This window comes from Rhincodon typus, chromosome 16 (genome assembly GCF_021869965.1).
Source record: "Rhincodon typus isolate 14 chromosome 16, sRhiTyp1.1, whole genome shotgun sequence".
NCBI classification, from domain to species: domain Eukaryota; kingdom Metazoa; phylum Chordata; class Chondrichthyes; order Orectolobiformes; family Rhincodontidae; genus Rhincodon; species Rhincodon typus.
In genome coordinates this window covers 16,147,827-16,175,746 of record NC_063347.1, presented here as the reverse complement: position 1 = coordinate 16,175,746, position 27,920 = coordinate 16,147,827, and the positions used below count along the sequence as shown (strand labels likewise).

The window sequence follows — 27,920 nt, the reverse complement described above, 5'->3', positions numbered from 1 at the left end:
TTAACTCTGTTTTCTCCTCCACAGATGCTGCCAGACCTGCTGAGCTAATTTCAGTTAAGTTAATCCATGTCAGTTTCACGAAGCCTGACCAATCTGTGTGGTCTATAGTCATTTGGTCCCTTTATAAAACTGTTTCAGTCCATGAATCCCAAATATTAAATTAGCCAATTCATAATCATTGTGACAACAGTTGACCACATGCTCCATGCGGTCACTGCACCCCATGTCCATGGAAATTGGCATCGGGCTCGTTCCAGACTCTCTGAATCATCATGGAACATCTTTGAAACAGTTGCAGTACAAGTTCTGCACTGCCATGGTGCATTTTGTGGTGCACTGTCACCTATCATTAGAATGCTGCTGCAAGGGTACATTGAGCACAGGGACAGGCACCCATCTTACCAGGCTGAATCTCAGGGCTGCTCACTCATTCTGTTCGTGCTCAGTGTCTTGTGCCTATGTGATTGGACACTGCATCCCTATCTTCACTTGTCTTTTTGCACTTTGGCTCCTAAGCCAAAGCCAGCAGGCTCTCAGTATTTCTCCCTTGACTTGCCTTGTGGGGCAGACACAAAGCCAATAAGCTTGTGATGGGTGTTAGCAGTCATCAGTCAAGGGGATGGACATGTCACTGTATTGCATTGTGTTCTATCATTGTTACATCTGCTCCATGTGCCAGCAGCATAAGGAGTAAACATGTGCTGCAAGCAAACAGCTATACGGTCAGTCACCTGATTGGGGCAGTCAGGGTCAGGGGTCCAAGCCTCTACAGTTAGCCATTTGGGTTGAGTGCAACCAGTCCAAGTAGTCTAGGGACACAACTGGGGAGCTGTTGAGATATCGTTGGGAAGTCTTGTTGTTTGTGAATGTCCGGCTAAGTTGCTCAATAGGAGCGGCCGTAGCTGTTGAGAATTGCAGGAAGCAAGCCTTGCTAAGACTTCCTCTGAGGCTCTCTTCCTCAGAGGTGAAGATGTCTTGTAGCACCCTTCTCTTGACTGCAAACATGGCGGGGATTTCACCAGCACCTGCAGGAATCAGAAGAGAGAATGCGTTGCAACCAACAGTGAGTAGTTGTGACAGGATAATAATGCATTCACATTGGGGACAGTGGGACAGTAGCAAAGCAATGAACAATGCTTCTCACTTTCCTCCTGGGACACGGTGGGGGGGGGGGGGGGGGCGGTCTTCCTCATCTCCATAGAACTGATCTGGGTCTGTGCTGGCGAGGACCAAGACCCTCTTCTCTTAGGGTGTGAGGAGCAGAATGTCGGGTCACCTCTCCATCAGTCCTGGCTCTTTCTTGTCTGTGGGCCATTCTCTGTTGAATGGTAGTAAGGGAAGGTATTCAGTGAGATGAAAACAATACAGCTGTTAGTGCTGGTTTAGTTAGGGATAAGTGGTGATGTGTCCCAAATGAGTGAGTAGGCAGCACTGAGGCCATACAGAAGGAGTAAGGTGGAGTGTTGGGGTGGGTGGGAGGACTGATGGGGGATGTTGCATGTAGTAGTGGATGTGGTAAAACACAGACACACATACACACACATAAAGCGTGAGCCTTTAAACCTCATTTTGATTTTTTAAAAAGTGTTTTTTAAAAAAGGCAAAATTTGATGTTTGACTTTACCCATATTCAACACACGGATTGGACCCTTACTTCTTCCAAATACTAGCCCAACAGTTAGATCCTCTCCCTTTCACAGAGCCACTTACTTTCTCCAACACAGTGATATTACTTCTCAACTAATTCCCTCCCCATTTGCAAAAAAAGCACCTTCATTTTTGCTCCCACCCAGCACCAAGACGTTTTATTTAAGAGGTGGGAAATGGGTGCAATGGCAGATGTAGAGTGAGTGTGAGGTGGCAGAGAGAAGATGTTGGCACTAACAATGGTGAAGCTGAGAAGGTCATTGACCTTCCTGTGGCATTGCTGAGTGTTTCCGTGAACTGAGGAGACTACATTGACCCGAGCGGCAACTTCAAAGCAGGCGGACAGTGTCTGGTGTCTTGGCCTCCTTTGTGACATCTAGCGGGATAGTGAGGGACAGTGCTCTGCATGACCCCATCCACCAGGATGTCCAGGTCTCTGTCCATAGAGTGGAATGCCATGTTTTCCTTGTTTACTGTGTCCAGGGCAAGTAAACACAAATGTGCAGGGCAACGCCAGAGTATTGTTGCTTGACCAGGTGCAGAATGGTCTTTTAAATATGTGTAACAACATCAGGGATCCTGGATTTCAGCAATGGTGAGGACCTGTGCCTGTGGCAACTGCGTAGAATCAGACTGGGCAGAGGGGCTTGGTGCCTCGTTCATGAGGCGTGTCTGCACAATAGCACAAGAAATTTGTTGGACCTTGATCAAGAACCTACCATGAAACTCAACAAAAAAGACACTTTGAATCCGAAAGAACTGAGGAGGGTCACTGGGCTCGAAATGTTAAACTCTGTTTTCTCCTTCACAGATGCTGCCAGACCTGCTGAGCTTTTCCAGCAACTTTGTTTTTGAAAAAAGACACCTTGTTGATTTCTAGTATAGTTCAGCCATGACTGCAGACTGTCAGGGATTGAGGAACCCCCTGGAGTTATGAAGTTAGAACAAAGCTCCTTTTGACCTTGGTTTACCGATCAATACAAATAATCCATCTTTCTTTGCCTAGTTTGTTCCTTTAAAAATCTGAATTCTTCCATTAACACTTACCAGCTTAATTGTTTTAATGTGCAAACAAATTGGACTTGTTACTCCTTACTGTGAAATAAACCACAGGAACTTAAGAAAGTTTAATACGATGATAAGTAGGTTGTAACTTGGTGGAAATGAAACTGTTTGTAATATTTATATCAGATTATTATGATAATACTATGGTAAATGCAGGGATTGAAACGTCAACAAATTTCTTTGCTACAAAATGCTTCTTCAACAACTTAATGCGTGCTTTTAAATGCTGCCGCTTTCTATCATAACCCACATAGGAAATAAATCAGTCACCATTTCCACTTACAAAATCGTAATTCCATTTGCAGAATGACACACAACTTTATAATTTAATTCATTGTCCAATGCTCAGGGGTTATGAAGCTAATGTCTTGTCAGAAGTGGTTTCCAACTTATCAGGGTAGTGGATAAAAAAAAATTTAGAAACTTAGATCGACTGCTTTTTATAATTTATATAAATGATTTGGATGTGAATATAGGAGGTATGGTCAGTAAGTTTGCAGAAGACACCAAAATTGGTGGTTTAGTGAAGAAGGTTACCTCAGAGTACAACAGGACCTTTATCAGATGGGCCAAAGGGCTGAGGAGTGGCAGATGGAGTTTAATTTGGATAAATGTGGGGTGTTGCATTTTGGAGAAGCAAACCAGGGCAGGACTTATACAATTAATAGTAAGGTCCTGGGGAGTGTTGCTGAACAAAGAGACCGAGTGGTACAGGTCCATAGTTCCTTGAAAGTCGAGTCGCAGGTAGACAAGGTGGTGAAGAAAGCATTTGCCATGCTTGCCTTCATTGGTCAGCGCATTGAGTATAGGAGTTGGGATGTCATGTTGCTGCTGTACAGGACAGTGGTGAGATCACTTTTAGAATACTGCATACCATTCTGGTCTCCCTGCTATAGGCAAGATGTTGTTAAACTTGAAAAGGTTCAGAAAAGACTTACAAGGATGTTGCCAGGATTGGAGGGTTTGAGCTGTAGGGAGAGACTGAATAAGCTCTGGCTTTTCTCCTTGGAACATTGGAGGATGAGGGGGTGACCTCATAGAATTATGAGGAACATGGATAGGGTGAATAGCCAAGGTCTTTTTCCCAGGGTAGGGGAGTCCAAAACTAGAAGGCGAGAGGGGAAAGATTTAAAAGGGACCTGAGAGGTAACTTTTCCCCACAGAGGGTGGTGCATGTCTAGAATGAGCTGCCAGTGGAAGTGGTGGAGGCTGGTACAATACAACATTTAAAAGGCATCTGGATGGGTACATGAATAGGAAGGGTTTAGATGGATATGACAAGTCTAGTCTCAAAATTCCTCACCAATGTTGCACCTCATTGTGTCTGTTTGCACATGCATTTCTAAAGGTTCTGTGTATGTGATCCCTCAGAAAATATAAAATATAATATGGTAATTTAAATTTTAAACTTCATTTTGATTTCTAAAAAGTTTTTGTGAAAAATGGCAAAATTTGATGATTGACTTTACCCACATTCAACACATTAATTGGACCATTACTTCCTCCAAATACTAGCCCAACAGTTAGATCCTCTCCCTTTCACAGAGCCACTTACTTCCTCGAACATAGTGACATAACTTCCCGTCTAATTCCCTCCCCATTCGCAAAAGTGCTTTCAGTTTAGCTCCCACTCAGCACTGAGAGTTTTGTTTTATTAATCTTGAGATCTGGGCATTACTGACTAGGCCACCATTTATTGTCCATCTCTAACTTGAGAAGGTTGTGTAAGCCATTCTCTTAAACCTCTGCAGTCTATCCGTTGATTCTAAGATTTTGACAGGAAGTATTGGCATAATATGTTTCTAACAGATACCAGTTGGACAATTTGCATTGATTTGCTGCCCAGATGTGCACAAATAATTCTGCTTCTGTCATCTCTACGAGTTGGAAATCCCTATAACTTTACCCGTAATGCCAGTCTGGTTTGCTTTCTGTCAGTCTGTTCAATATGAGAGCCAGCACTAAACGAGTGAGCGACCTTGAAATGAAGGAAAAAATAGCCAAGCAGTCTGCTGCTGAGCAATCTAAGATCCTGAAGCATATTGAATATGGACAGGATGTTACCTTATGTGGGAGAATCTAGAATGAGGGGTCACTGTTTAAAAGTAAAGGTTGATCCATTTAAGTCAGATGAGGATTTTTTTCCTCCCCAGAGAAAGTCATAAGTTTTGGAACTAATGTCTTGGAATATTTTTAAAGAGGAGGTAGATCATTCCTGATAAGCAAGGGTTAAAAAGTTATTGGGGTTTGGCAGGAATATGGAATAATCAGATCAGCCATGATCTTATTGAATGGTGAACTAGCCTTGAGAGGGTGAGTGGCCATTTTGTTCATATCTATATCCTAACTAATGATTATCTGATGGCGTAAGTTCTGATTGGCATGATTAAATATAGTTTTTCAAAGAGTACTACTAGAGACAAAATAAAAACCATGTGTGCAAATTCAGTAGCTGTCTTGTAAGATCCTTGCTTTTGGACACATGGAATGTCGCTCCTGTAGAGTGTCAGGAAAACTTCAACAGAGGGAGATGTAATAGGAAGATAAAATGGAGTTGGGGGGGGGTTGATTATTTTACCCCTGATCAGCAGAACACTACCTCTTGCAGTCACTTTTCTGTGATTAGCTCTTCCAGAAATATACAAAAAATAGTTAAAAACTGACTGTAACCGTGGTCTGTGTGTACTAGTGAAAGATGTTGTGCTACTGAACTACAGCTGCCATATGTAGCAGTTTGGGTTCAAGTGCTGAGGGAGCAGTGAAGGTCACAGTTGAAGAATGACCCACTAGTTGCCTCTACATTGCAGATAAAAGGATTTCCTTGCTGTGTGCTAGAAGTAAACTAGCCAGCAAGTCAATTAGGTGGAACTGGACAAGATGGATTCTCTAGCTTTGAGTGCTGCTAGTCAGCTACCAATAGAAACAAGAGAAAAATATTTCAACTGTAATCGACTTCAACTATCAACTTTCCATGATTTACTCTTCAAGAACTGCCCAAGAAACTGATCCATACGTGTTATCACTTTTTTTTGACTCACCTCTTATTCCTAATCTGCTTGTGTGTGTGTGTGTGTGTGTGTGTTGTGTTATTACTTCTCCTTGCATTTAGCAACTAATAAACTCACTCTTTTGTTAAGCCAAGAAAACTTGCTTAAATTGGCTCCTTTTAAAATATAAATTCATTTGGTCTGGGAAAAAAAAGGCAACCAAAGGAAGGGATGTCTGTTAATTAACCTTGTTGGGACTAAGAGTGCATGTGAATAAAGAAAGGGAGCCAGTTCATGCCTCCGCACTGAGGAGCCTGATAGTTTGGGATATTCTGTCTGGATATAACATAACTTGGAGAATTTCTCCCATGGTTTGATCATAAAAAAAACTGAGGCTCATGTGTGATTTGACAAAACAAAAGAATTAGAGTGGGGAAATGATAATGTTGAAACCAATATATAAAGTAAAAGATATAAAAGACTTTCTTGAGTTTGCGTTTCTACAATATAGAAATTTGATGTCAATACATTCCAAACAGAATTGGGTATATTACTTTTAATGATTTAAAAGTTATATCCCTTGATCAGTTAAAAGGCTGAATGAAGAACTGAGGATTTGAAATTTAGCCCCAAAGCCTGAAATCCCAAATTTTAAAAGGGGTGGCTGGAGGATGATGAAACAGAGTAGTGGTAGGGAAATTAAAATTGGAGCCGCGGAAATTTGAATTTCACTATAAAGAAAGATAAAAGCAGAGAGGAAGAGGAAAGAGGGAGGGAGAAATTGGAAGGAAAAGAAAGAGCAAGGAGGGAAGCAAGAGAATTTCAAGAAAAACAACAGGAAAAACAAGGAATTTGAACTAGGACAGCTTGAATTGAAGAATAGGAACCATACTGCATCCGAGGAAGATACTACTGGCTCAGACTTAAGGGTGGAGTTTGTAACTCGGCAGTTAAAGCAACCAGCCCAACAAGACCGCATAGCCATAGAAGCTAAGAGCAGGAGTAGGCCATTTGGCTCTTTGAACCTGCTCCATAATTCAATATGACCATGATTGCTCCTCTATCTAAAAGCCAACTCTTTGGCTCAGAGGCTGGGAATGCCACATGGGTAACAAACCTCCTGACTCCCCAAAACTTGATCACCATTTACAAGGCACAAATCAGGAGTGTGATGGAATATTCCCTTCTTGCCTAAATGTGTGCCGCCCCAACAACACTCAAGAAGCTTGACACCATCTGGGTCAAAGCAGCCAACTTTATAGCACCATATTCAGTCATTCCACCACCAATGTGTACCATTTATAAGATACACTGCAGGAATTCATCAAAGATGCTTAGACAATGCCTTCCAAACCCACAACCATTTCCATCTGGAAGGACAAGGCAGCAGATATATGGCAACACCACCAACTGCAAGTTCCCCTTCAAGCCACACTCCAGCCTGACTTGCAAATATGTTGCTGTTCCTTCACTGTTGCCGGTTGAAACTCCAGTAATTGTCTCCCTCAGGCATTACAGACCCACCTACAGCCTGTGGACTATAGCAGTTCAAGAAGGCAGCTTACCACCATCTTCTTAAGGGCAACTAGGGACGGGCAACAAATGCTGGCCCACGCAGTGACACCCAGGTCCCATGAGTGAATAAACATATATTTTCTACTTCTTCTCCATAACTCTTGATGCTTTTAATATCTAAGAATTTATCAATCTCTTTCATGAATATACTCAGTGACCTGGTCTCCACAGCTGAGACTTTTGCAGAATAAGCTTTTGGAGAAAGAGCAAAATGTTTACTCCCTCTTGCCTGAAGCAAGTTCCACTAAGTTTTAAAAAATGGCTATTTTAACTACTTACCATTAGTGCATCTGCAACACTATTAAGAATTTGCACCTTTAGGGGACAGCCTGACCAGACTTATATGGAACTTGAAAGGTTGATGCAGCTTGTTTTTGACCAGTGGGTATTACATTTAAGACAAAAGCTTCTTACAAAGGCGTCCATGAACTAATGCTCCTTGAGGAGTTCAAAAACTCCATACCCTTCTCAATAAAATTGTATGTAGATGAACGGAGAATGGTTGAACCAGGCAGGCATCCACACTGGCTGAAGATGTTGAGCTGATCCACAAACATCCTGGGTTCTGGTCTTAACATGATGGTACAAAGTCTAGAATTCTAGTTACTCCATTCATTGACTTATGGGGCTTTAATTGGTTAAGAAACACATTGACGGGTAGTTTAATTCTTTAATACTATAGTCAGACTGCAATAGCATACTAACCTCTTAATCAATTCTTCAACTCATCAATTACCCAGCACCACAATGGGCAATTTTTTTTTTACCTCTATCCAGTTTTTCCAACAAGATCACTTAATTTGGACAAAGTGCCAATGATAGATGCCCAATTCAGACCACCTGATACAACCTGGGCAAAAGCATTCTTAGGGGGAGTCCTGTGGCACAGTGGTAGTGTTTCTAACTCTAAGCCAGGAGGCCTGGGTTCAAGTCCCAAATATCCCAGGTATCTGTCTGATTAGATTGATTAAAAACATTGACAATTGAGTTGGGTGAGTACTTGTTAAGGCTCTTGTGGTGCCAATGGTATTATCTCTACCTCTAGGCTAGATGGTCTGGGTTCAAGTCCCACCCACACAAGACATATATCATAACATGCCTGAACGGTTTTGTTAAATGGTTCTGTACATACATTCCATGACTTTCTATACTCAGGTTGATTCTAGGTTTTCAATCAGACTTTATCTGTTTTTAACCGTGTAGTGGTTAGGAATAATTAGGCCATTTCAGAGGGCAGTTTGGAGTCAATCCCATTGCTGTGGGTCAGCACTCATATATAAGCCAGACCAGGTAAAGATCACAGATTTCCTTCCTTAAAGGGGATCAAGCTTTTTTCACCTTCTTTTATGGCAAGATAGTTAGTCGGATATAGATGGGTTGAAGGAATGGGCAAAAATTTGGTAGATGGTATACGATGGGAAAATGTGAACTTGACCTCTTTGGCAGCAAGGATAGAAAAACAAATAGTGTTTAAATGGGGAGAGACTTTAAGACAGCGGAGCAGAATTAAGCTATTCAGCCTATTGGGAATGCGCCATCATTCGATCATGACTGATATGTTTCTCGAACCCATTCTCCTGCCTTCTCCACGTAACCCTTACTAACCAAGAACCTTTCTATCTCCGTCTTTAAATATCACCAGCTAATATGGTGGGATTTGAATCCTTGTCCCAAAAACATTGGCTTGAGTCTCTTGCACAGTGACATTATATATGACACTCACCCTGGAAGGTTACCTTTGCACACACAGTCACATTTATTCATAGCTTAGTACGATTTGGCCTCCACGGCCTTTTGTGGCAATGATTTCCACAGATTAACCACCCTGTGGCTGAAAGAATTCCTCCCCAACTCAGTTCTAAAATCGAAAATGTATGCTTATTCTGCTGCTGCCAAAACCCAGGGACTTTAAGATCTTCAGTCTAATGCTCCCCCAACTGAACCATTTGGGCTGCCAAAGAGAGGCAGCAGAGCTTGGTATTATAGAGGGATTTGAATGTGCTGGTACACAAATAGGCAAATGTTAGTATGGTGTTACACCAAATGATTAGGAAGGCAACATGAGATGTTGTTATTTGCTGCAAGGGGAATGTAATATATAAGGAGGGAAGTTTTACTGAAGCTGTACAGGGCATTGGTGAGAGCACATATTGAATACTGTATATAGTTTTGGTCAGCTTATTTGAAAAATGATGTAGCTGTAGCAGTTTAAAGTAGGTTCACTCCTCATTCATGAGATGAAGGGTTTATCTTATGGAGAATGGCTTATCTTATAAAGTACATACACCCATTGGCCTTTAGAAGAATGAGAGGTGATCACATTGAAATGCAGAAGATCCTAAGGGGGCTTGATTAGGTAGATCCCATGAGGATCTTTCCTGTTATGGAGGTGACTAAAATTAGAGCATACAGTTTAACAATATGCAGCGTCCTTTTTAAGACAGATGAGGCAAACATTTTTTTCCTCTGAGGCATGTTTGTGGAATTCTGTTCCAGTGAAAACAATAGCAGCAGTTGCCATCCCAATGAATAATGGACAAAGTCAGAAGTCACATGACACCAGGTTATAGTCCAACAGGTTTATTTAAAATCGCAAGCTTTCCGAGTGCCGCTCCTTTGTCAGGTGAATAGTGGAGCAAACATGAGGGGCCAAATGGCCTGCTCCTATGTTCCTATGGTTTCATAGCCATTCCTGAGATTCACGTTTAATTCCAGAGTTATTTAAATACCACCAGCTGATATGGTGGGATTTGAATCCTCGTCCCCACAACATTGGCTTGATTCTATAGCACAATGACATAATATACCACCCAGTCTTTGGAAGGTTACCTTTGCACACGCAGTCACATTTATTCATACCTTAATGTCATGTATATAACAAAATTTTAAAATTTTCATGATAAGCTTATGAGGGTTGTTGGTGCTTTTTCAGCATTGCAGTCACTTTGGTCTGTGACCTGATTTTCTGTCACCTACGCAAACCTGATCATTTCAGACTCACTCATTGAGGCATTTCTGTTGTGGTTTGTGGCTCATTGCTGTCCGTGAGATTTGAAAGTTGGGTGTTTTTTAGGTCATGTTTTGTTCTTACCCACGCCAATGTTCTGAAAGTGCTTAAACAGACTTGTTTTCTTGCCTCTCATAGAGTTATAGAGATGTACAGCATGGAAACAAACCCTTTGATCCAACTCATCCATGCCGACCAGGTATCCTACATTAATCTAGTCCCATTTGCCAGTATTTGGCCCATATCCTTCTAAAACTTCCCTGTTCATGCACTCATCCAGATGCCTTTTAAATGTTGTAATTGTACCATCCTCCACCACTTCCTCTGGCAGCTCATTCCATACAAGCACCATCCTTTGCATGAAAATTTTGCCCCTTTTAAATATTTCCCCTCTCAACTTAAACCAATACCCTCTAGTTTTAGACTCTCCTACTTTATTCACCCTAACCATGCCCCTCATGGTTTTATAAGCCTCTATAAGGTCACCCCCCAGCCTCCGATGCTCCAGGGAAAATAGCCCTAACCTATTAGGCCTCTTTCTGTAGCTCAAACCCTCCAATCCTGGCAATATCCTTGTGTGTCTTTTCTGACCCCTTTCAAGTTTAACAACAGCTTTCCTAAAACAGGGAGACCAGAATTAACACAGTATTCCAATAGTGGCCTCACCAATATCCTGGATCCGGAGGTTGGTGGGGTGGTATGTGAGGTGTCCTCCGGATCCAACGCATCATCCTCCGACACTTCCGCCATCTGCAATCCGAGCCCACCGCCAAAGACATTTTTCCCTCCCCACTCTTATCTGCTCTCCGGAGGGACCACTCTCTCCGGGACTCCCTTGTCCGCTCCACACTCCCCTCCGGCCCCGCCACACCCGGCACTTTTCCCTGCAACCGCAGGAAGTGCTACACCTGCCCCTTCACCTCCCCCCTCACCCCCATCCCAGGCCCCAAGAAGACTTTCCACATCAAGCAGATGTTCACCTGCACATCTGCTAATGTGGTCTACTGTATCCGCTGTTCCCGTTGTGGCATCCTCTACATCGGGGATACCAAGCGGAGGCTTGGGGACCGCTTTGCAGAACACCTATGCTCGGTTCGCACTAAACAACTGCACCTCCCAGTCGCGAACCAGTTCAACTCCCCCTCCCATTCCTCAGACGACATGTCCATCCTGGGCCTCCTGCAGTGCCACAACAATGCCACCCGAAGGTTGCAGGAACAGCACCTCATATTCCGCTTGGGAACCCTGCAGCCCAATGGTATCAATGTGGACTTCACAAGCTTCAAAATCTCCCCTCCCCCTACCGCATCCCAAAACCAGCCCAGCTTGTCCCCGCCTCCCTAACCTGTCCTTCCTCCCACCTATCCCCTCCTCCTACCTCAAGCCGCACCCCCATCTCCTACCTACTAACCTCATCCCGCCCCCTTGACCTGTCCGTCCTCCCTAGACTGACCTATCTCCTCCCTAACTCCCCATCTACACTCACCTTTACTGGCTCCATCCCCGCCTCTTTGACCTGTCTGTCTCCTCTCCACCTATCTTCTCCTCTATCCATCTTCTATCCGCCTCCCCCTCTCTCCCTATTTATTTCAGAAACCCCTTCCCCTACCCCATTTCTGAAGAAGGGTCTAGGCCCAAAATGTCAGCCTTCCTGCTCCTCTGATGCTGCTTGGCCTGCTGCGTTCATCCAGCTCTACACCTTGTTATCTCAGATTCTCCAGCATCTGCAGTTCCTACTATCTCTGAAACAAAGTACTTTTACCCAGCCGTTTTCTCTTTATATAACTATAAATCTCTTATTGTCTTTTATGTCCCTTGCAAGTTTCCTGTCCTAATCCTTTTTAATTGTTCCTACAAGCAGCTTTTTGTCCCTTTGCTGCTTTCTGTATTTGTCCCATTCTGTGGGATCTGTACTGTGTTTTGTTTCTTTTTAAGCCCTTCCTTTTAATTGGATTTTGTCGCCTACTTCCTTAGATGCCCATGGCTGTTCTTTCTGTGAGGTGGAGCTTTTCCTTCTCATGGGTGCAAAGTGCTTCTGAACAGTATTAAATGTTTCTTTGAACCCCCTGCACTACAGGCCATTCTCAATGGCATATGCAACATTCCCCTTCACTCCTGCCAATGTGTTCTATTGGGCAGAAAAGTGCCGAGCAGCATCAGCATCATTTCTCATGATGGTAAGGGTAGAAACAGATGGGGGATTTGTTCTCAGTCAGACATAGTAAGAACTGCAGATGCTGGAGTCAAAGACATCACAGTGTGGAGCTGGAAGAATACAGCAGGCCAGGCAGCATTTAAGGTGCAGGAAAGTTAACTTCTCGGGTTGGGACCCTTCTTCAGAAATGGGGGAGGGGGAAGGGATCTGGGAAATAAATAGAGAGGAGGGGTGGGGCTGGGGAAGGTAGGTGGGATGGTAATAGGTGAGTGTAGGTAGGGAGCGGTCAATGAGGTGAGAGAAGATGGACAGGTTGTGTAAGATCTGTTCTCACTTTTGTTTTGTGGGTTCCCTAGTCCCTTTTTATCAGCCAGTTAGGGTTGAGTATTTTTCGTGACTTTTGACAACTTGCAACCCAGATTGTGGTATGCAGCTTGTCTGGTTAAGTGACTCAAACAGGTAGTGTAAGAAGGGGAAGCTGAAGAAAAGGGGAAAACATTGTCTAGAAAATAAGTCCAAACCACCCCTCCCTCGAACACACAAGGAAAAGAAAATCAAAGTAACTTGAACGCATTGCCTTGCAATGGAATCTAGTTACAGGACCCAATCCCTGAATGATTACTTTTGGCTACATATGATTCATCAGACCCATGTGTAAGCTTGCACGTTGTTAGTCGTAGGATTCCCTGCAGGCTGATCTTCTTGCTTTTCAGAGTAGTCAGGCACAAAGCTGACTCGGGCACTGCCCCTTTAAGAAATCTTGAGCGAGGGTATGTGTGTGCCGGCACTCTGTGCTGGTGCTGATGGTTCGGTGTTCAGGTTCCTCTGCTTTCGTAGTGCGCGAAGAGAGAATGTTTCCAACAGCGTCAGAACGACCCACAGGTTCCTTAGCCACACGCTGAAGAGCCTTGCCCCTGAACGCGAGGGCACTTTGCCTGTAATGACTTTCGGCGGAGTTTCAATGGGTTCCGTTTGCAGATACTTGTTCTCGCTGTGTTTGGTGAGCTCGGTTCTCTGTAGGGGCCGCAGCGAGGTGAGGAAAATCACCAGGCGGACTGCATACGGCGACTCAGGGGGACAGCAGGTAAAGTCCTACTGCTTTACTATGGGGGGCTGGGGGGGAAAAGAATGCTCTAGACAAACTAACAACACTTAGTCTACAGCATAAAAACAGGCCCTTCGATCACACTGCACAAATCCCATTTACCTACCAGAAAATATTAAATCATATTTTAATTAATCCCACGTCAAATACTTATAAGTAGGTAACACTCACTGTGCCTTCATTCTTATCCCGCCTGATGTATTTTTGTAGATATATGCAAGACTGTACAATGATAAGGGACTGAAGGTTCGTAGCTTGCATAATCCAAGTAGGATGACGTCTCTATTATTGTAGGATAAGTGTGTGTTCTGAATGTACTGAGGACTGAGTCTTCTGTATTTACCTTGTACCCAAAGGTACCTGAGTAAGTACACTATTTAAAGAGTTAATAAATGACTCCTGTGCACGTTAAGTGGATGAGGAACGGTTTACCATACTTTTTTAAAATCAGTCTGTTCAGAAATGTTATGACACACCTCCGGAGTAGATGGGACTTGGACCCGGGCCTCTTGGCTCAGAGTTAGGGACTCTTCCTCTGCACCAGAAGAGCCCCGGTTTGCTGTCTACATTAAAAGGATAGCCAATCATCTCGTATATTCAAAGGGTAAAAAGAAGGCCCCTGTGGAAACCAATAGGAGAGAGAATCATAGAATCCCTGTAGTGTGGAAACAGGCCCTTGGGCCCAACAAGTCCACACCCAACCTCAGAGCATCCCACGCAGACTCATCCCCCTATAATCCACCTAATCTAGGGTAATTTAGCATGGCCAATTCACCTAAACTGCACATTTTTGGACTGTGGGAGGAAACTCACGCAGACTTGAGGAGAATGTGCAAACTCCACACAGACAGTCGCCCGAGGCTGGAATTGAACCCCGGTCTTTGGTGCTGTGAGCCACCGTGCCGCCCAAAAGAGATGAAGTAAAGGGAAGAACCATCTTAGCCTTACTGGGGGATGCAGAAATTATCCGATATGGAAATGAGAAATAGTGCTGTGTGTTTTTATAATCCAGAGAAAAGTTATGAAATTGACTAGCATTTTATGATGTTTATGCTTCAATATCATCTACTGACAAGTGCAAGAGCTGACTGTCCTGTTGTAACATTGCATATCTGGGTGCAAATCACAGAAGACATTACAATGTGATACAACAAGCAATATTGGAGATTGTACATTCTGAAACTGAGGCAAAGAGGAAAAATAACCAATGCAGAATTGTGAGACACCAGGGAAAAACATCCTATATCTAATCAAATAATGAGAAACGCAGTGCAATGTAAGGATACTTTGCAAATCTTATTTGGGACCTTCACCTCCAAAAATACTGGACTTGTATTGAAATAAGGAAGAAGTGGCACAGTCTGGACAGGAGTATGAACAGGCATTTACCAAATATGTACAGGAGTCATGGGGTTACGTGTTATTCTCTTACAAGTGGGCAGGTGAAGAGTTTCAATCTACTTCACAAAATTGATGATGTTTCAACTACAATATCAGTCAATTTATGGCTTGAGTGGGCTCAAAGCTGAAACCTAAATCATTTTAATATAAATGTGATTTCTGATGGTGTTGTCTGAGCAGTGGCGATTGAATCTGTTTGTGGCCAAGAGTCATTGCTGTGGTCTGAAGCTGGTGAGCTGAACCTGTGATGTGTCTCCACACTAATGAAGCATTGTGGGCTGAGCTAGCATTTATTGTACATCTCATGTTCCCATTGTAGCTGTTGTCTTTGTCCTTCTAGAAGGCAGAGGTTGTGGCATTGGAAGGTGCTGTTGAAGGAACCTTGGTGAGTTGTTGCAGTGCCAATTGTAGATGGCATACACTGCCGCCACTGAGCACCAATGGCTAAGAGAGTGAATGTTGAAGATGGTGGACGGGGTGCCAATCAAACAGGTGCTCCGTCCTGGATGCTGTCATGCTTTTTGTATGTTGTTGGAGTGGTACCCATCCAGGCAAGTGGAGCATATTCTATCCCACATTCCTGATGGGTACCTTGTAGCGGGTGGACGTGCTTTGGGGAATTGAGGTGGGCTAGTCGTGCAGAATTCTTGGCCTTTTATAGCCACAAAATCATGTTTTTAAGACAAAGTAAGAAGAGAGGCTATGGAAGTACAAAAGGAAAGTTCTGTGACGTCATACAGAGCTGGGGAGATTAAATAATGAAAGATTTCTTGATGCAACAGGTCAGAGTTTGTTAGTGGTTATGGTAAGATAAGAAAAGTTAGATGCAAATGAGGCATGAATGGCTACATTAAAAACTATTTGAATGCAACATGCAGGGATAGAACAGAAACAACAAGATCAGCCCAATGAAACAAAGCAGCAAAAAAAGGACAAGATAAAGGCAAAGGTTCGCATCTAAAATTGTCAGTCTCAATTTTGAGTTCAAGCCTGTGTTAAGCTTCATTTGCAGCCAGAAAGGACCTTATTGAGCTTTATTGCTCAGTTCTATGCTGGACAAAACATTTTCCAACCAAGTTATTGAACAATAAATTATTTTTCTAAATGAATCACCGCAATAAGAAAGATTGGTTGACAGGTGTATTCAAGGTCTAAAGTTACAGGAAAAGTGAGTTTTACAATATGGAAAAAGGCTCTTTGGTCTATCATATCTGCACTAGTCATCAATCCTATCCACCTCCTTCAAGCACCTATCCCACTCTGGTCCCAGATGGCTCCTCTGTTTACCATCCTTTCTGGCAGTGAGTTCCAGATACTCACTGTCCCCTGGGTGAAAAAATTCTTCCTTAAGAAAGTGAAATCATTGAATGCAGCAAAAGCCAATCCACAAACATCAAAGCACAAAAATGTGATTTCAGCTGGAAACATGATGGAATTGCGGGAATTGAAGCCCTAACTAGGTGCTCAGAGTGTCAATCATTAACTGACTAGATTTTATGTCAAGTTCAGCTTTCCTTGAAATTGGAAGCGAAACAAAACCTGTGAAGTGCTGGAACTTTATTTAGTATCTTGTAATTTTGCTGCTGGTTCTGTGGCCTTATTTCCATTTCACTTGAAGTAAATGTCAAGAGGGAGATGTGTAGATCAGAGAAAAGGAGATGGGCCAGGATGAAAAGTTAGTGATCTAATCCAGAGATAGTAGGAACTGCTGGAAAATCTGAGATAACAAGGTGTAGAGCTGGATGAACACAGCAGGCCAAGCAGCATCATAGGAGCGGGAAGGCTGACGTTTCGGGCCTAGACCCTCTAGGCCCGAAATGTCAGCCTTCCTGATCTAATCCAGATCTCTTTTTCTCTGTGTGGATACAGCTAGATGTGCTGATACTTCCACATCTTTTGTCTTTATCTCAGATATTCCATATACACAATATTTTGTTTTTGAATAAGTAAACAAGCTCTAGCTTTATGTCGTCGCTTGGCTTGAATTAAACCACCAAAGAGATCTTTGGCATCAATTTTCATTGTAATGTATTTTCCTGGGGCTATTTTTAATGTCACACCCAATCCTTTTGTCTTCTATTTGTTAATGCCAGTGTTTTTTATTCACTCGTGGTAGCTGGGCCAGCATTTATTGTCCATTCCTGGTTGCCCTTGAGAAGGTGGTGGTGAGCTGCCTTCTTGAACCACTGCAGTCCACCTGCTGTAGGTGGACCCACAATACCCTTATGGAGGGAATCCCAGAACTTTGACCCAGCAACAGTGAAGGAACAGCAATGTATTTCCAAGTTCCGACGGTGAGTGGCTTGGAAATGCAGGTGGTGGTGTTCCCATGTATCTGCTGCCCTTGTCCTTCTAGATGGATTTGGTGGTGGATTTAAAAGATACTGTCTAGGACCTTTGGTGAATTTCTGCAGCAAATCTTGTAGATAGTAGCAGCAGTGTGTACTGAGCATCGATAGTGAAGGGAGTGAATGTTTGTGGATGTGATGCCAATCGCTATCTGGTCCTGGATGGTGTCAAGCTTCTTGAGCATTGTTGGAACTGCACTCATCCAGGCAAGTGGGGAGTATTCCATCACACTCGTGACTTATGCCTTGTAGATGGTGAACAGGCTTTTGGGAGTCCAGACCTGACTTACTTGCTGCAGCATTCCTAGCCCCTGACTTGCTGTTGTAGCCGTTGTGTTTGTGGTGAGTCTAGTTGAGTTTCTGGTCACTCATAACCCTCAAGGATGATGATAGTGGGGGATTCAGTGATGGTAACACTGTTGAATGTCAAGGGGCAGTGGTTAGCTTGTCTCTTATTGGTGATGTTCATAGACTGGCATTTGTGTGACGCAAATGTCACTTGTCAATCCAAGCCTGGATTATGTCCAACTCTTGTAGCATTTGAACATGGACTGCTTCAGTATCCGAGGAGTTGCGAATGGTACTGAACATTGTGCAATCATCAGTGAACATTCCCACTTCTGACCTTATGAAGGAGAGAAGGTAATTGATGCAATAGTAGAAGATGGTTGGGTCTTGGACACTACCCTGAGGAACTCTTGCAGAGATGTCCTGGAGCTGAGATAACTGACCTCCAATAACCACAACCATTTTCCTATATATCAGGTATGACTCCAACGAGCAGAGAGTTTGTCCCTGATAACCATTGATGCCAGGTTTGTTAGGGCGCCTTGATGCCACACATGGTCGAATGTGGCCTTGATATTAAGGGCTGTCACTTTCACCTCGCCTCTGGGATTCAGCTCTTTTTGTTCATGTTTGAACCAAGGCTATACTGAGGTCAGGAGGTGGCCCTTGCAGAACCCAAACTGGGCAGCTACATCACTGGCATCTACTTGACAACATGATGGAGGGTATCCTCAATGTGAAGGTGGGACTTTGTCTCCACAAGGACTATGCGGTGGTCACTCTTACCGATACTGTCGTGAATATATCTGCAGTGGGCAAATTGGTAAGGATGAGATCCAGTATGTTTCTCCCTTTTCTTGGTTCCCTCACCACCTGCCGCAGACCCAGTCTAGCAGCTATGTCCTTTAGGACCCAACCAGCTCGATCAGTAGTACTGCTGCTGAGCCAATCTTGGTGGCGTACACTGAAATCCCTCACCCAGATTACAGTCTATGCCCTTGTCATTCTCAGTGCTTACTCCAAGTGATGTTCAGCATGGTATGTGGTAATCAGCAGGAGGCTTCCTTTCCCATGTTTAACCTGAAGCTATGAGACTTTATGGGGCCCAGAGTCAATGTTGAGGACTCCCAGGGCAACTCTCTTCTGACAGTATACCTCTGTGCCGTTACCTCAGGGTCTGTCAGCATATATCCAGGTAAGGTGATGGTTATGCCTGGGACATGCTCTTTTGGGTACGATTCCATGCTTGCGACCATATCAGGCTGTTGCTTGACTAGTATGTGAGACAGTTCTCCCAAACGTGGTACCAGCCCCTAGATGTTAGAAAGGAGGACTTTGCAGAGTTGTCAGGGCTGTGTCTGTTGTCGTTTGTTCTAGAGCCTAGGTCAATATCGGGTGGTCCGTCCATTTTCACTTCTTCAGAGAATCGTAGAATCCCTACAGTGTGGAAACAGGTCCTTCGGCCCAACAAGTCCATGCCAACCCTCCGAAGAGCATCCCAGCTAGACCCATCCCCATAACCCTGCATTTCCCATGGCTAACACACCTAAACCTACACATCCCTGAACACTATGGTCAATTTAGCTTGGCCAATTCACTTAACCTACACATGTTTGAATTGTGGGAAGAAACCAGAGCACCCAGTGGAAACCCATGCAGACACAGGGAGAACATGCAACCTCCACACAGACAGTTGTCTGAGGGTGGAATTGAACCTGGGTCCCTGGCATTGTGAGGCAGCAGTGCTAACCACTGAGCTACCGTACCACCCCTTTGATGAGACTTTGTGGTGATTGATACTATTGAGTGGGAGCACATGCTTTGTAGTTAAGTGAGGGATAGTCACTGACTTAATGCTACTTTAGGTCACACCAAATATATCAAAGAGGGTCATGGATTTAGAATGAATTGGGTAAACTGAAATCGAAACAGTGAATGGCTCAAGTGCTTTGTCTTCGTTGGCATGGAGAACAGACACTTTTTTTTTTATTCATTCATGGGGCATGCTCATCAAAGGCTGCACCAGCATTTATTGCCCAGAGGGCAGTTTAGAGTCAACCAAAATGCTGTGGGTTGGAGTCACATGAGACCAAGTGAGGTTGGCAGGTGTCAAATGGGTTTTTCTGACAATCGAGTAGGGTTTAATGGCCATTAGTAGATTGTTAATTCCAGATTTTCTTTAATTGAGTTCAAGTTCCAACATCTGCCATGGCAGGATTCGAAACTGGGTCCCCAGAATGTTAGCTGAGTTTTTGGATTAATAGTCTAGTGATGGTACCACTGAGCCGTCAATTTCCTGTCAATTGTGCAAAACACTGGGAAATGAAAATGCTCTTTTGTTTTTGAAGCAGCTTTTCTCACAGAGGTGGTTGTAAGGGATGTTATGGCACAGTAGTATTGTCCCTACTTCTGAGCCAGGAGGCCTGGGTTCAATTCCCACCTGTTTTAGAGTTGTGTAGTAACATCTCTAAACCGGTTGACTAGAAAAATATCTGGAGATGGTTGCAAACTGCTGGTACCTTGCAAGGTTTTGTGCTTGACCTACCTGTTGTTGATGTGGTGAGTGTAGAATGTAGCTGGTGTCATTGAAAAGTAGAAGGAATTTAGTCAAAGTGAAAGCAAAATTGCTCAATGTTGTAAAACGAGCAGATGATTGAGAACACAGCCATGTGCAAGTTCCTTCTAAGACACATATCAGAAGGTTTACAATCTACTAATTCTTCTAACGCTTCCCAACTATTTCCCCAAGAGGGAAACTTTGTGTGTGTGTGTGTCAAACGAAATAGCACATGGCATCCTAACATGGCACCATGTTACCATTCCTCCTCTGTTGTTGGTCTAAATCCTGCAAATCCCTTTCCTAACAGCTCTGTGGGTGCACCTATGTCATATAGCAGAAGCGGAGTGCTTGAATGTTTTTAGGTCAGAGGTAGGTTAAGCAAGAGGGTGATAGGTTATCGGGGTAGGTGGGAATGAGCACTTGAGTTTGCAGTCAGGTCAGCTATGATCTTATTGAATGGTGAAGCAGGTTCAAGGGGGTGAATGGCCCACTCCTGCTCCTAATTCTTATGTTTGTATGCATGGACTACACCACCAGCTTCATCCAACAAAGAGAGATGGGCAATTAATTGCTGGTCTTGCCAAAGACACTTATTCACAGATGGAAGAAATAAAATCAAAATCTCAAGCTTAGATTTGATTTCTTAATGCACCAATAAACAAATACCCTAAGAAAAACAGAAATATGTTTAATTACTTTTGCACGAAAGGAATGCAACAACAAGCAAGTGATTTGAAGCTAGATAAGTATGTGAAGCGGAAAGAAATGAGAGAAAATGCTGATAGGTGTGGACGAAGTCGAGTAAATGGAGAATAAAAACCAAAAGAACTGCAGATGCTGTAAATCAGGAATAAAAACAGAAGTTGCTGGAAAAGCTCAGCAGGTCTGGCAGCATCTGTGAAGAAAAAATCAGTTAACGTTGTTAGCGTGCTGAGGAAGGGTCACAGGAGCCGAAACGTTAACTCTGATCTTTTCTTCACAGATGTTGCCAGACCTGCTGAGCATTTCCAGTAGCTTCTGTCTTTGTGTAGAGTGAATAGAGGTTCACTTGCAACATTAATGCTGGCACAGACCAGTTGGGCTAAATGGCCTATTCCTGCTAATTCTACGACAACCTTTTGACAACCTCTGTTCCTCTCTCTACAGAGCTGATGTTTTATTTCCAACCTGCTGCTAGTTTGGAATTGATGGAGGCTGGAAAATTATGGCTTTAATGCTGTTGACAAAGCGGGTCAAGGAGCAAGTAAAACAGATGGTGAAGGTGCCCAGAGCTAAAGACAAAGGGAATGCTAGTACAGGAGAGTTATGAATGCAAAATAGATGGTGATAATCCATTGTGAACAGGCACGTGGTGGAAGGATAATGAAGCAATTTATAAGTTAGTTTAAAGCAAGTTCAGAACTGACTCAAAATGAACTCCAAATGATGGAGAGCTTTGAAAATTAGGGCAGAAATTTAACAGTCAAGAATGAAGGAATTGTGATCAGGTGTGAAGTAAAAGTAGATCTGGTCTCTGAGGTTTGTCTGTTTGCTAGAGTCAGCATGATCAGTATTGTACCTGGGAGAGAAATTAATGTAGCAGTGTGTGTCTGTATGTTCAATTGATTTGAACATTCTGTTGAACTTAACTTTTCCAATGCAGATTTTCTGGAGCATGAGCAACTTGCCAGTTAAGGAGATTGATGCATACTTCATAGTTAAAGTTCAGATTGTCTAATGTCAATGAACATCCAATGCTTAACAGGTGCTTTGTCGCATCCTCCCCTGCCTTTCACTTGTACATCAACCATTCTCCTTCTCAATGACAGCTCTCAGTGTTCAACAGCCGAGCCGAGAATTGGGGCCATGCTGACAGGCAGGTGGTTAACATGGTGCCCAGGCGTTCCTGACATGTTCATGACCTGTACTATTTTAAACTCTTCAATTCTGGGCAGAAGATTGGCATCTACCTAATGACTTCAACTGTCCCCTGATGAGGATCACCTCACCACTTGCCTTGCATCAAGGAGCACTCTCTAGGTTTCTAGGCTTTCCAGGAATGCATTGCGGTGGAGGCAATTCAGCTTTTTCAAAAGGGACTTGGATAATTAATCAAAATGAGAAAATTTGCAGGGTTATAGGAAAGTTGTGAAGCGGAGGTGATGCTAACACAGGGCAAGTTGTTCATGTGCAGAGCCAGCACACACAACCAGTTGAATGGCCTCTTGCCGTGCTCTAATTATTCTGTGATTCTATAGGCTTATGTTATGCTTCTTAATATTACCATTCACCAACAGGATCAGTGTCATGTCACCCAACTGTTACTCTCTGATACACTTGTCAGAAAGTGATTTGCTGCAGTTTAAATTGACCTGATTTTTGTCTGTGGTTACTGGGAGTTAAAACCCTTCATATTCGCTGGGCTCAGCTTACAGTAAAGAGCAAATTAACGTTAACCACAATGATTATGTTCCAGTAATGAACAACTATTTGGCCTTGTAATGAACAGCCTAATCTATTCTGTCACACGGTAGCCCGCCGAGAGCCTGTGTTAATTATTCTAATGGTCGTAACGTTTTAACCTGCAGGTCCTTTTCTCACTTTGAGTTAGTTGTGTTACTCTTTGTGTTGCTACTTATCCCTTTGCAAAAAAAAACAGAATTATAGCGCAACCAAAATCAAATGGTGGATGATGCTGTCAACTTAGTGCTGCCTCACTATCCTTTGCAGGTTTTGAGCAGACCTGGTTCTGGTGGTTGACGATCCAAGAGGCACAATTTGGGCCCTCTTGCCATTTCTGACTCTGTGGGACACCCACGAGTTTCTACCCCACCCTCCTGCCACAGGCAGTACTGATGAGGAGGCAGCTATTTGCAGGAATCACACACCTCCTGTCATCAGATAAAGCTGGATGCTGCTTTTGGAGACTTCTTTTCTGGCAATTTGCCCACTGATGCAACAGGTCCACAGTGAATGCCATTTCCCTAGCCCTGCACTCATCCCTGGAACATCTGGACAACAAAAAGATACCTACTCATATCTCCCACTCATTGACTGCAGCTCCACCTTCAACACCACTATCCCCTCTAGACTGATCTCAAAACTCCAAGACCCAGGTCTCAGCTCCCCACTCTGCAACTGGATCCTCAGCTTCCTGACCCATACACCACAATCAGTGAAGACAGACAACACTGAATACTGGACGCCCTCCCCCGCCAAAGATGCATTCTCAGACCCTCCTGTGCTCCCCTCATCTACATCAACAGAGCAGAGGTTGAGAAGTTTGAGAGCGTCAAGTTCCTACGAGTGACGAAAACCGACAACCTGCCCTGGGCTTCCCATGTTGTTTGGCTCCTGTGTAGCTTCACCAGTTTGGCATCTCATTTTACATATGCCTTGTGCTGCTCCTGGTGTACCCTCCTGCACTCCTCTTTGAATCAGGGTTGGTCCCTGGCTTGATATGAATGGGAGATTGAGGTAAATGCAGAACCTTGTGGTTGAATACAATTCTGCTGCTGATGGCCCATGTGGTTTGTGTGATGGACAGATGCGTTTGTTACAGGTAGATTGATAAGGCCGAGGTCCCTCTTGTTGATCCGCAAGCTCAGTCCAGCAGCTATGACCTTTAGCAAGTTCAATCTGTAGTTATTCTGCTAAGCTGCTCCTAGTGATGGACATTAAAGTCCCACCCAGAGTACATTGTCTGCCCTTGTCATCTTCAATGCTGCTTCCATTGCTGTTCCACATAATGGAAAATTGATTTTTACCAGCCTTTTGCCTCATAAGGAGGGGAAGGGTGTTAGTGCCTGGTAGGTCGTATTCGACAGGAAGTTTCCTTTCCTACATTTGACCTAGTTCCAAGAATCTTTGTGGGGTCTGGAGTCAATGTTGAGTACTTCCAGGGCAAGCCCCTCCCAACTGCACACCACTGCAGTCTCCACCTCCGGGACGTGTTCATGGAACCATACCATATAGTTGCTGCTTGACAAATCTTTTGGCCAAATCTCCCAAATTTTGACACAAGCCCCCAGCTGTTAGTATGGTGGGCTTTCGAGGGTCAACAGGGCTGTGTATGTACCTTTGTCATTTCCAGTGCCTTTGGTTGATGCTGAGATCTCTCCAGTTTTGTTCCTTTTATCAAACTTTGTAGCAGTTTGATACAACTGAGTGACTCACTAGGCAGTTTCATTGAGTGTGCATGACTAATCACGTTGTTGTGAGTTTTGAGTTGCATGTAGGCCAGACCAGGAAAGGATGGCTGATTTCCCTCCCCAAAGAGCATTAGTGAACAAAATGGGTTTTACAAGAATTGACTTATTGTTGTTATGGTCACCATTACTGAGACTAACATGATATTCCGGATTTATGAATTAAACTGAAGTTCCACTAGCTGCCTAGGTAAGATTCAAACCTGATTTATTATCAAAATATTAAAGCCGAGAATGCTGGAGAAACTGGGTTTGTCAGGCATCATTCATGGAGTGAGAAACACTTAACATTTTTATTGTGATATGACCACTCTTCATCAGTCATACTGAAGTCTAAGAGTAATGCAATTTTGGTGTAATCTGCTAATTTGGATTGGCACTATTAAGGAGAGAATTCAAATGCAGTTGGATCTCTGGCTGAAATGGTTATGTTTCTGGATGAATGTCAATGGGTTGTATGTGCTTTTCTCATTCCTGCCTCTTATTTAAATTTCAGCTACTCACCATCTCAGTTGGCTGAGTCATCTGTGTTCTTTATTTTCTCCTAAATTTTCACATTTTTCTTCTTTTTACTTAGTCTGCTGAAGGCGTTGACTCATAAACATTTCACCGAATTGTCTAATGTGTGTGCAATAAAAGCATTTCAATGAGTGTTGGAAATCTATTTAAATACCATGACAATAACAGAGGAAAACAGTGTTGACCTGCCCAAACAACTGCACCTTTTCCACGAGGAGTCACTGGTTTGGGTTTGTTTTGTGTTTTTAGTTCTGGAAGAGAGAGAAAAAAGTCTTTTTCCAGGAAATAATTCTGTTCTGCAAATCACACATCCTGTTCGACAAGAGACTGTGTGCAGTGCGTTACAATTTGAGTGATTCTATTTAAACCTTCTCAACCAGTGTTTCTCAGTAGCATTAGGAACCAGTCATAGTGGTCAAATACAACCTCTAAAAGTCGGGGCTTAGATCCAGGGAATCTTCCTTTTAAGTCCCGCACGTGTGAGAACTATGAGGATTCTAAAGTTAATGTTTTGAAGCGGGATATTGAAGGTATAGATATCTGTTTTGTAGAATCAAACCATTCACTGTAACTCCAAGGGTTTCCTCTTTAGTGGATTGAGGTGTGCAGGATGCCTTATTATGCCCTGAACATATTGAGTGAGACGATAAAGAGCTTTACCCCATCTTACATCTTTTAATACACATAAATACATTCATAAATGTGACATAATTGGTTTAAAAAAAAGCTTTATTATCAATGTCTGTTACCTTTATTTGAAATGTGAAATATGAAGGTGAAGTGACTAAAACAAATATTTCTGCTTTTTTCCCCACAGGAACCTCTTGATATAGGTAGGTGTTTTTCTAGTTAATCTTTGTGCAATTGTTTATTTCCCAACTAATTGTTAAAAATGTTTGCATTTGCTTATTCCCTAGCCATTCTAACTATGCATATAAATGCATTCCTTGCCAAGCCTGTAATATCATGAGGGTGCAGTTCATCAAAATGTAGGCTGGGCCTTGTGGAATTATACTTTGCTGCCAAAAACCTAGGGCTGATCCTCCATGGATAATAAATTGCTTTAATTTTGTTGTGAATATATTATGGCTTCCAGTACATTATATAGTTCAATTTACTTTTGGCAGTAGGTCAGCGAAGTGTGGCATTTAGTCTTTCTGGTCCAACACTTCTCTAGGATTTTGTAGACAAACAGATGCTTAAAGAGCTTTACAGAATGCAGGCATAAACAGAGACATGTGTTGGGTGAGAATAAGGCATCTAATGGACCTTTTTTTAAATTCACAAGCCAATTAACTCTATACAGAGTCATATGCAGAGTAGAAGTATGTCATTTGGCCCTTTTTAAGCATGCTTGTCATTCAGTAAGCTGTTCTGCTTGTGGTCTGAATCCCACGTACCCATCTCTCCCCAACAACTCTTGATTCCCTTATCTAACAAGAACCTTTTCATATCTGTCTTAAATATATTCCTCTCCCTCCACTACCACCTGAGGCAGAGAACGCTTGGATTCATACACCAAAAGAGTGGCAGCCTTATTTGAGATAACAAGGTGTCGAGCTGGATGAACACAGCAGGCCAAGCAGCATCAGAGGAGCAGAACAGGCGACAAGGTGGCAGAGTAGTTAGCACTGCTGCCTCATGGTGCCGGGGACCTGGGTTTGATTCCAGCCTCATCCAACTGTCTGTGTGGAGTTTTCACATTCTCCCCATGTCTACGTGGGTCTTCTCTGGGTGCTCTGGTTTCCTCCCACTGTCCAAAGATGTGGAAGGTTAGGTGGATCGGCGTTGCAGGTATAGGGTAAGGAGTAGTCTGGGTAGGGTGGGGTGGACTTGATGGGCTGAATGGCCGACTTCCACACTGTAAGGATTCTGAGATTGAAACATCTAAGATTCTTAGGCTTGACTGGGTGGATGCTGAGTCCTTTTTCCCCCACTGTGAGGAAAGAGGGCATAATCTCAAAATAAGGGGCTGTTCATTCAAAATAAAATGATGAAATCTTTTTTTCTGTTGTGAATCTGTGGAATTCTTGACTGTAGAGGGCTGTTGAGGCTGGGTCATTAAGTATACTCAAGGATGAGATAAACATTTTAGATCAGCGAGGAGATGAAGGGTTATAGGCAAAAGACAGGAAATAGGAGTTGAGGATTATCACATCAGCCGGATCTCACCTAATGGCAGTGCAGCCCTGGTGGGCTAAAAGCTGACCTTCTGCTTCTGCATCTTATGGCCTCTTAATTCCTCTCCACACAGCCAATGAAGTTATATCCTCAGTCATCTGGTCTGTATCAATCCACCTTTCAAAAAATAAGTTGCCATTCACAGTTCAGAATATCATTTAATGGTCCAGGGTTATGATTTGTGTTGTGATGTTCTCCTCAGCTACTTTAGTTAACCACAGATCATGGATCCACTGCTTGGATTTTTCCTTAAGCACCAAATAAGTGGGGAAGTGCTTCTTCCTTTAAATCTCTACTGATCTGTCTGCCAGTCCAATATCTCAGTTCACTTCATCTAGCTCAGCTTTCACACCCGCATAGTTGCCCTTATTTAGGCTTAAAAATATTATTTTTAGAGCCACCTTTCACTTTCAAATTAGATTTTAACTTCAATCATAATACAATCACTGGTACCCAAAGGTGCCTTTACTCTGAGGTTATTAATTAATCCTGCCGTATTACACGATTGCAAGTCTAAAATAATTTGCTCTCTGCTCAGTTCCAGAACATGCTACTCTAAGAAACTAAGTTAAAGCTTTCTATGAACTCCTCATCCAAGCTACAATTACTAATTTGAATTTTACAGTTCATATAGAGATTGAAATCACCCATTAATTATTGCCATTATTATCTCTCAAAGTACCCAATATTTCTTCTTGTATATTATTTCCTATACCATAGCTACTGGTAGGTTACCTGTAGATACCTCCCAACTATTCTTCAACTCCAACCAAACTGTTTCTACCACCTCCGAGATAGTAAGAACTGCTGATGCTGGAGTCAGAGATAACACAGTGTGGAGCTAGAGGAGCACAGCAGGCCAGGCAGCATCAGAGGAGCAGGAAAGCTGACGTTT

At 43.1% G+C, this 27,920-nt stretch overlaps 1 protein-coding gene across 1 annotated transcript in view; it reads left to right on the top strand.

Annotated features, from left to right (window-relative positions):
* The first annotated feature begins 13,397 nt into the window (after positions 1–13,397).
* The window catches only part of LOC109927081 (interleukin-17 receptor E), a 52,183-nt gene continuing 37,660 nt past the window's right edge, over positions 13,398–27,920 (top strand). The window contains exons 1-2 of the mRNA XM_048606765.1: positions 13,398–13,520; positions 25,662–25,677. Of these exons, the coding sequence (XP_048462722.1) occupies positions 13,398–13,520; positions 25,662–25,677 (139 nt within the window). The remainder of the gene's footprint in view (positions 13,521–25,661; positions 25,678–27,920) is intronic.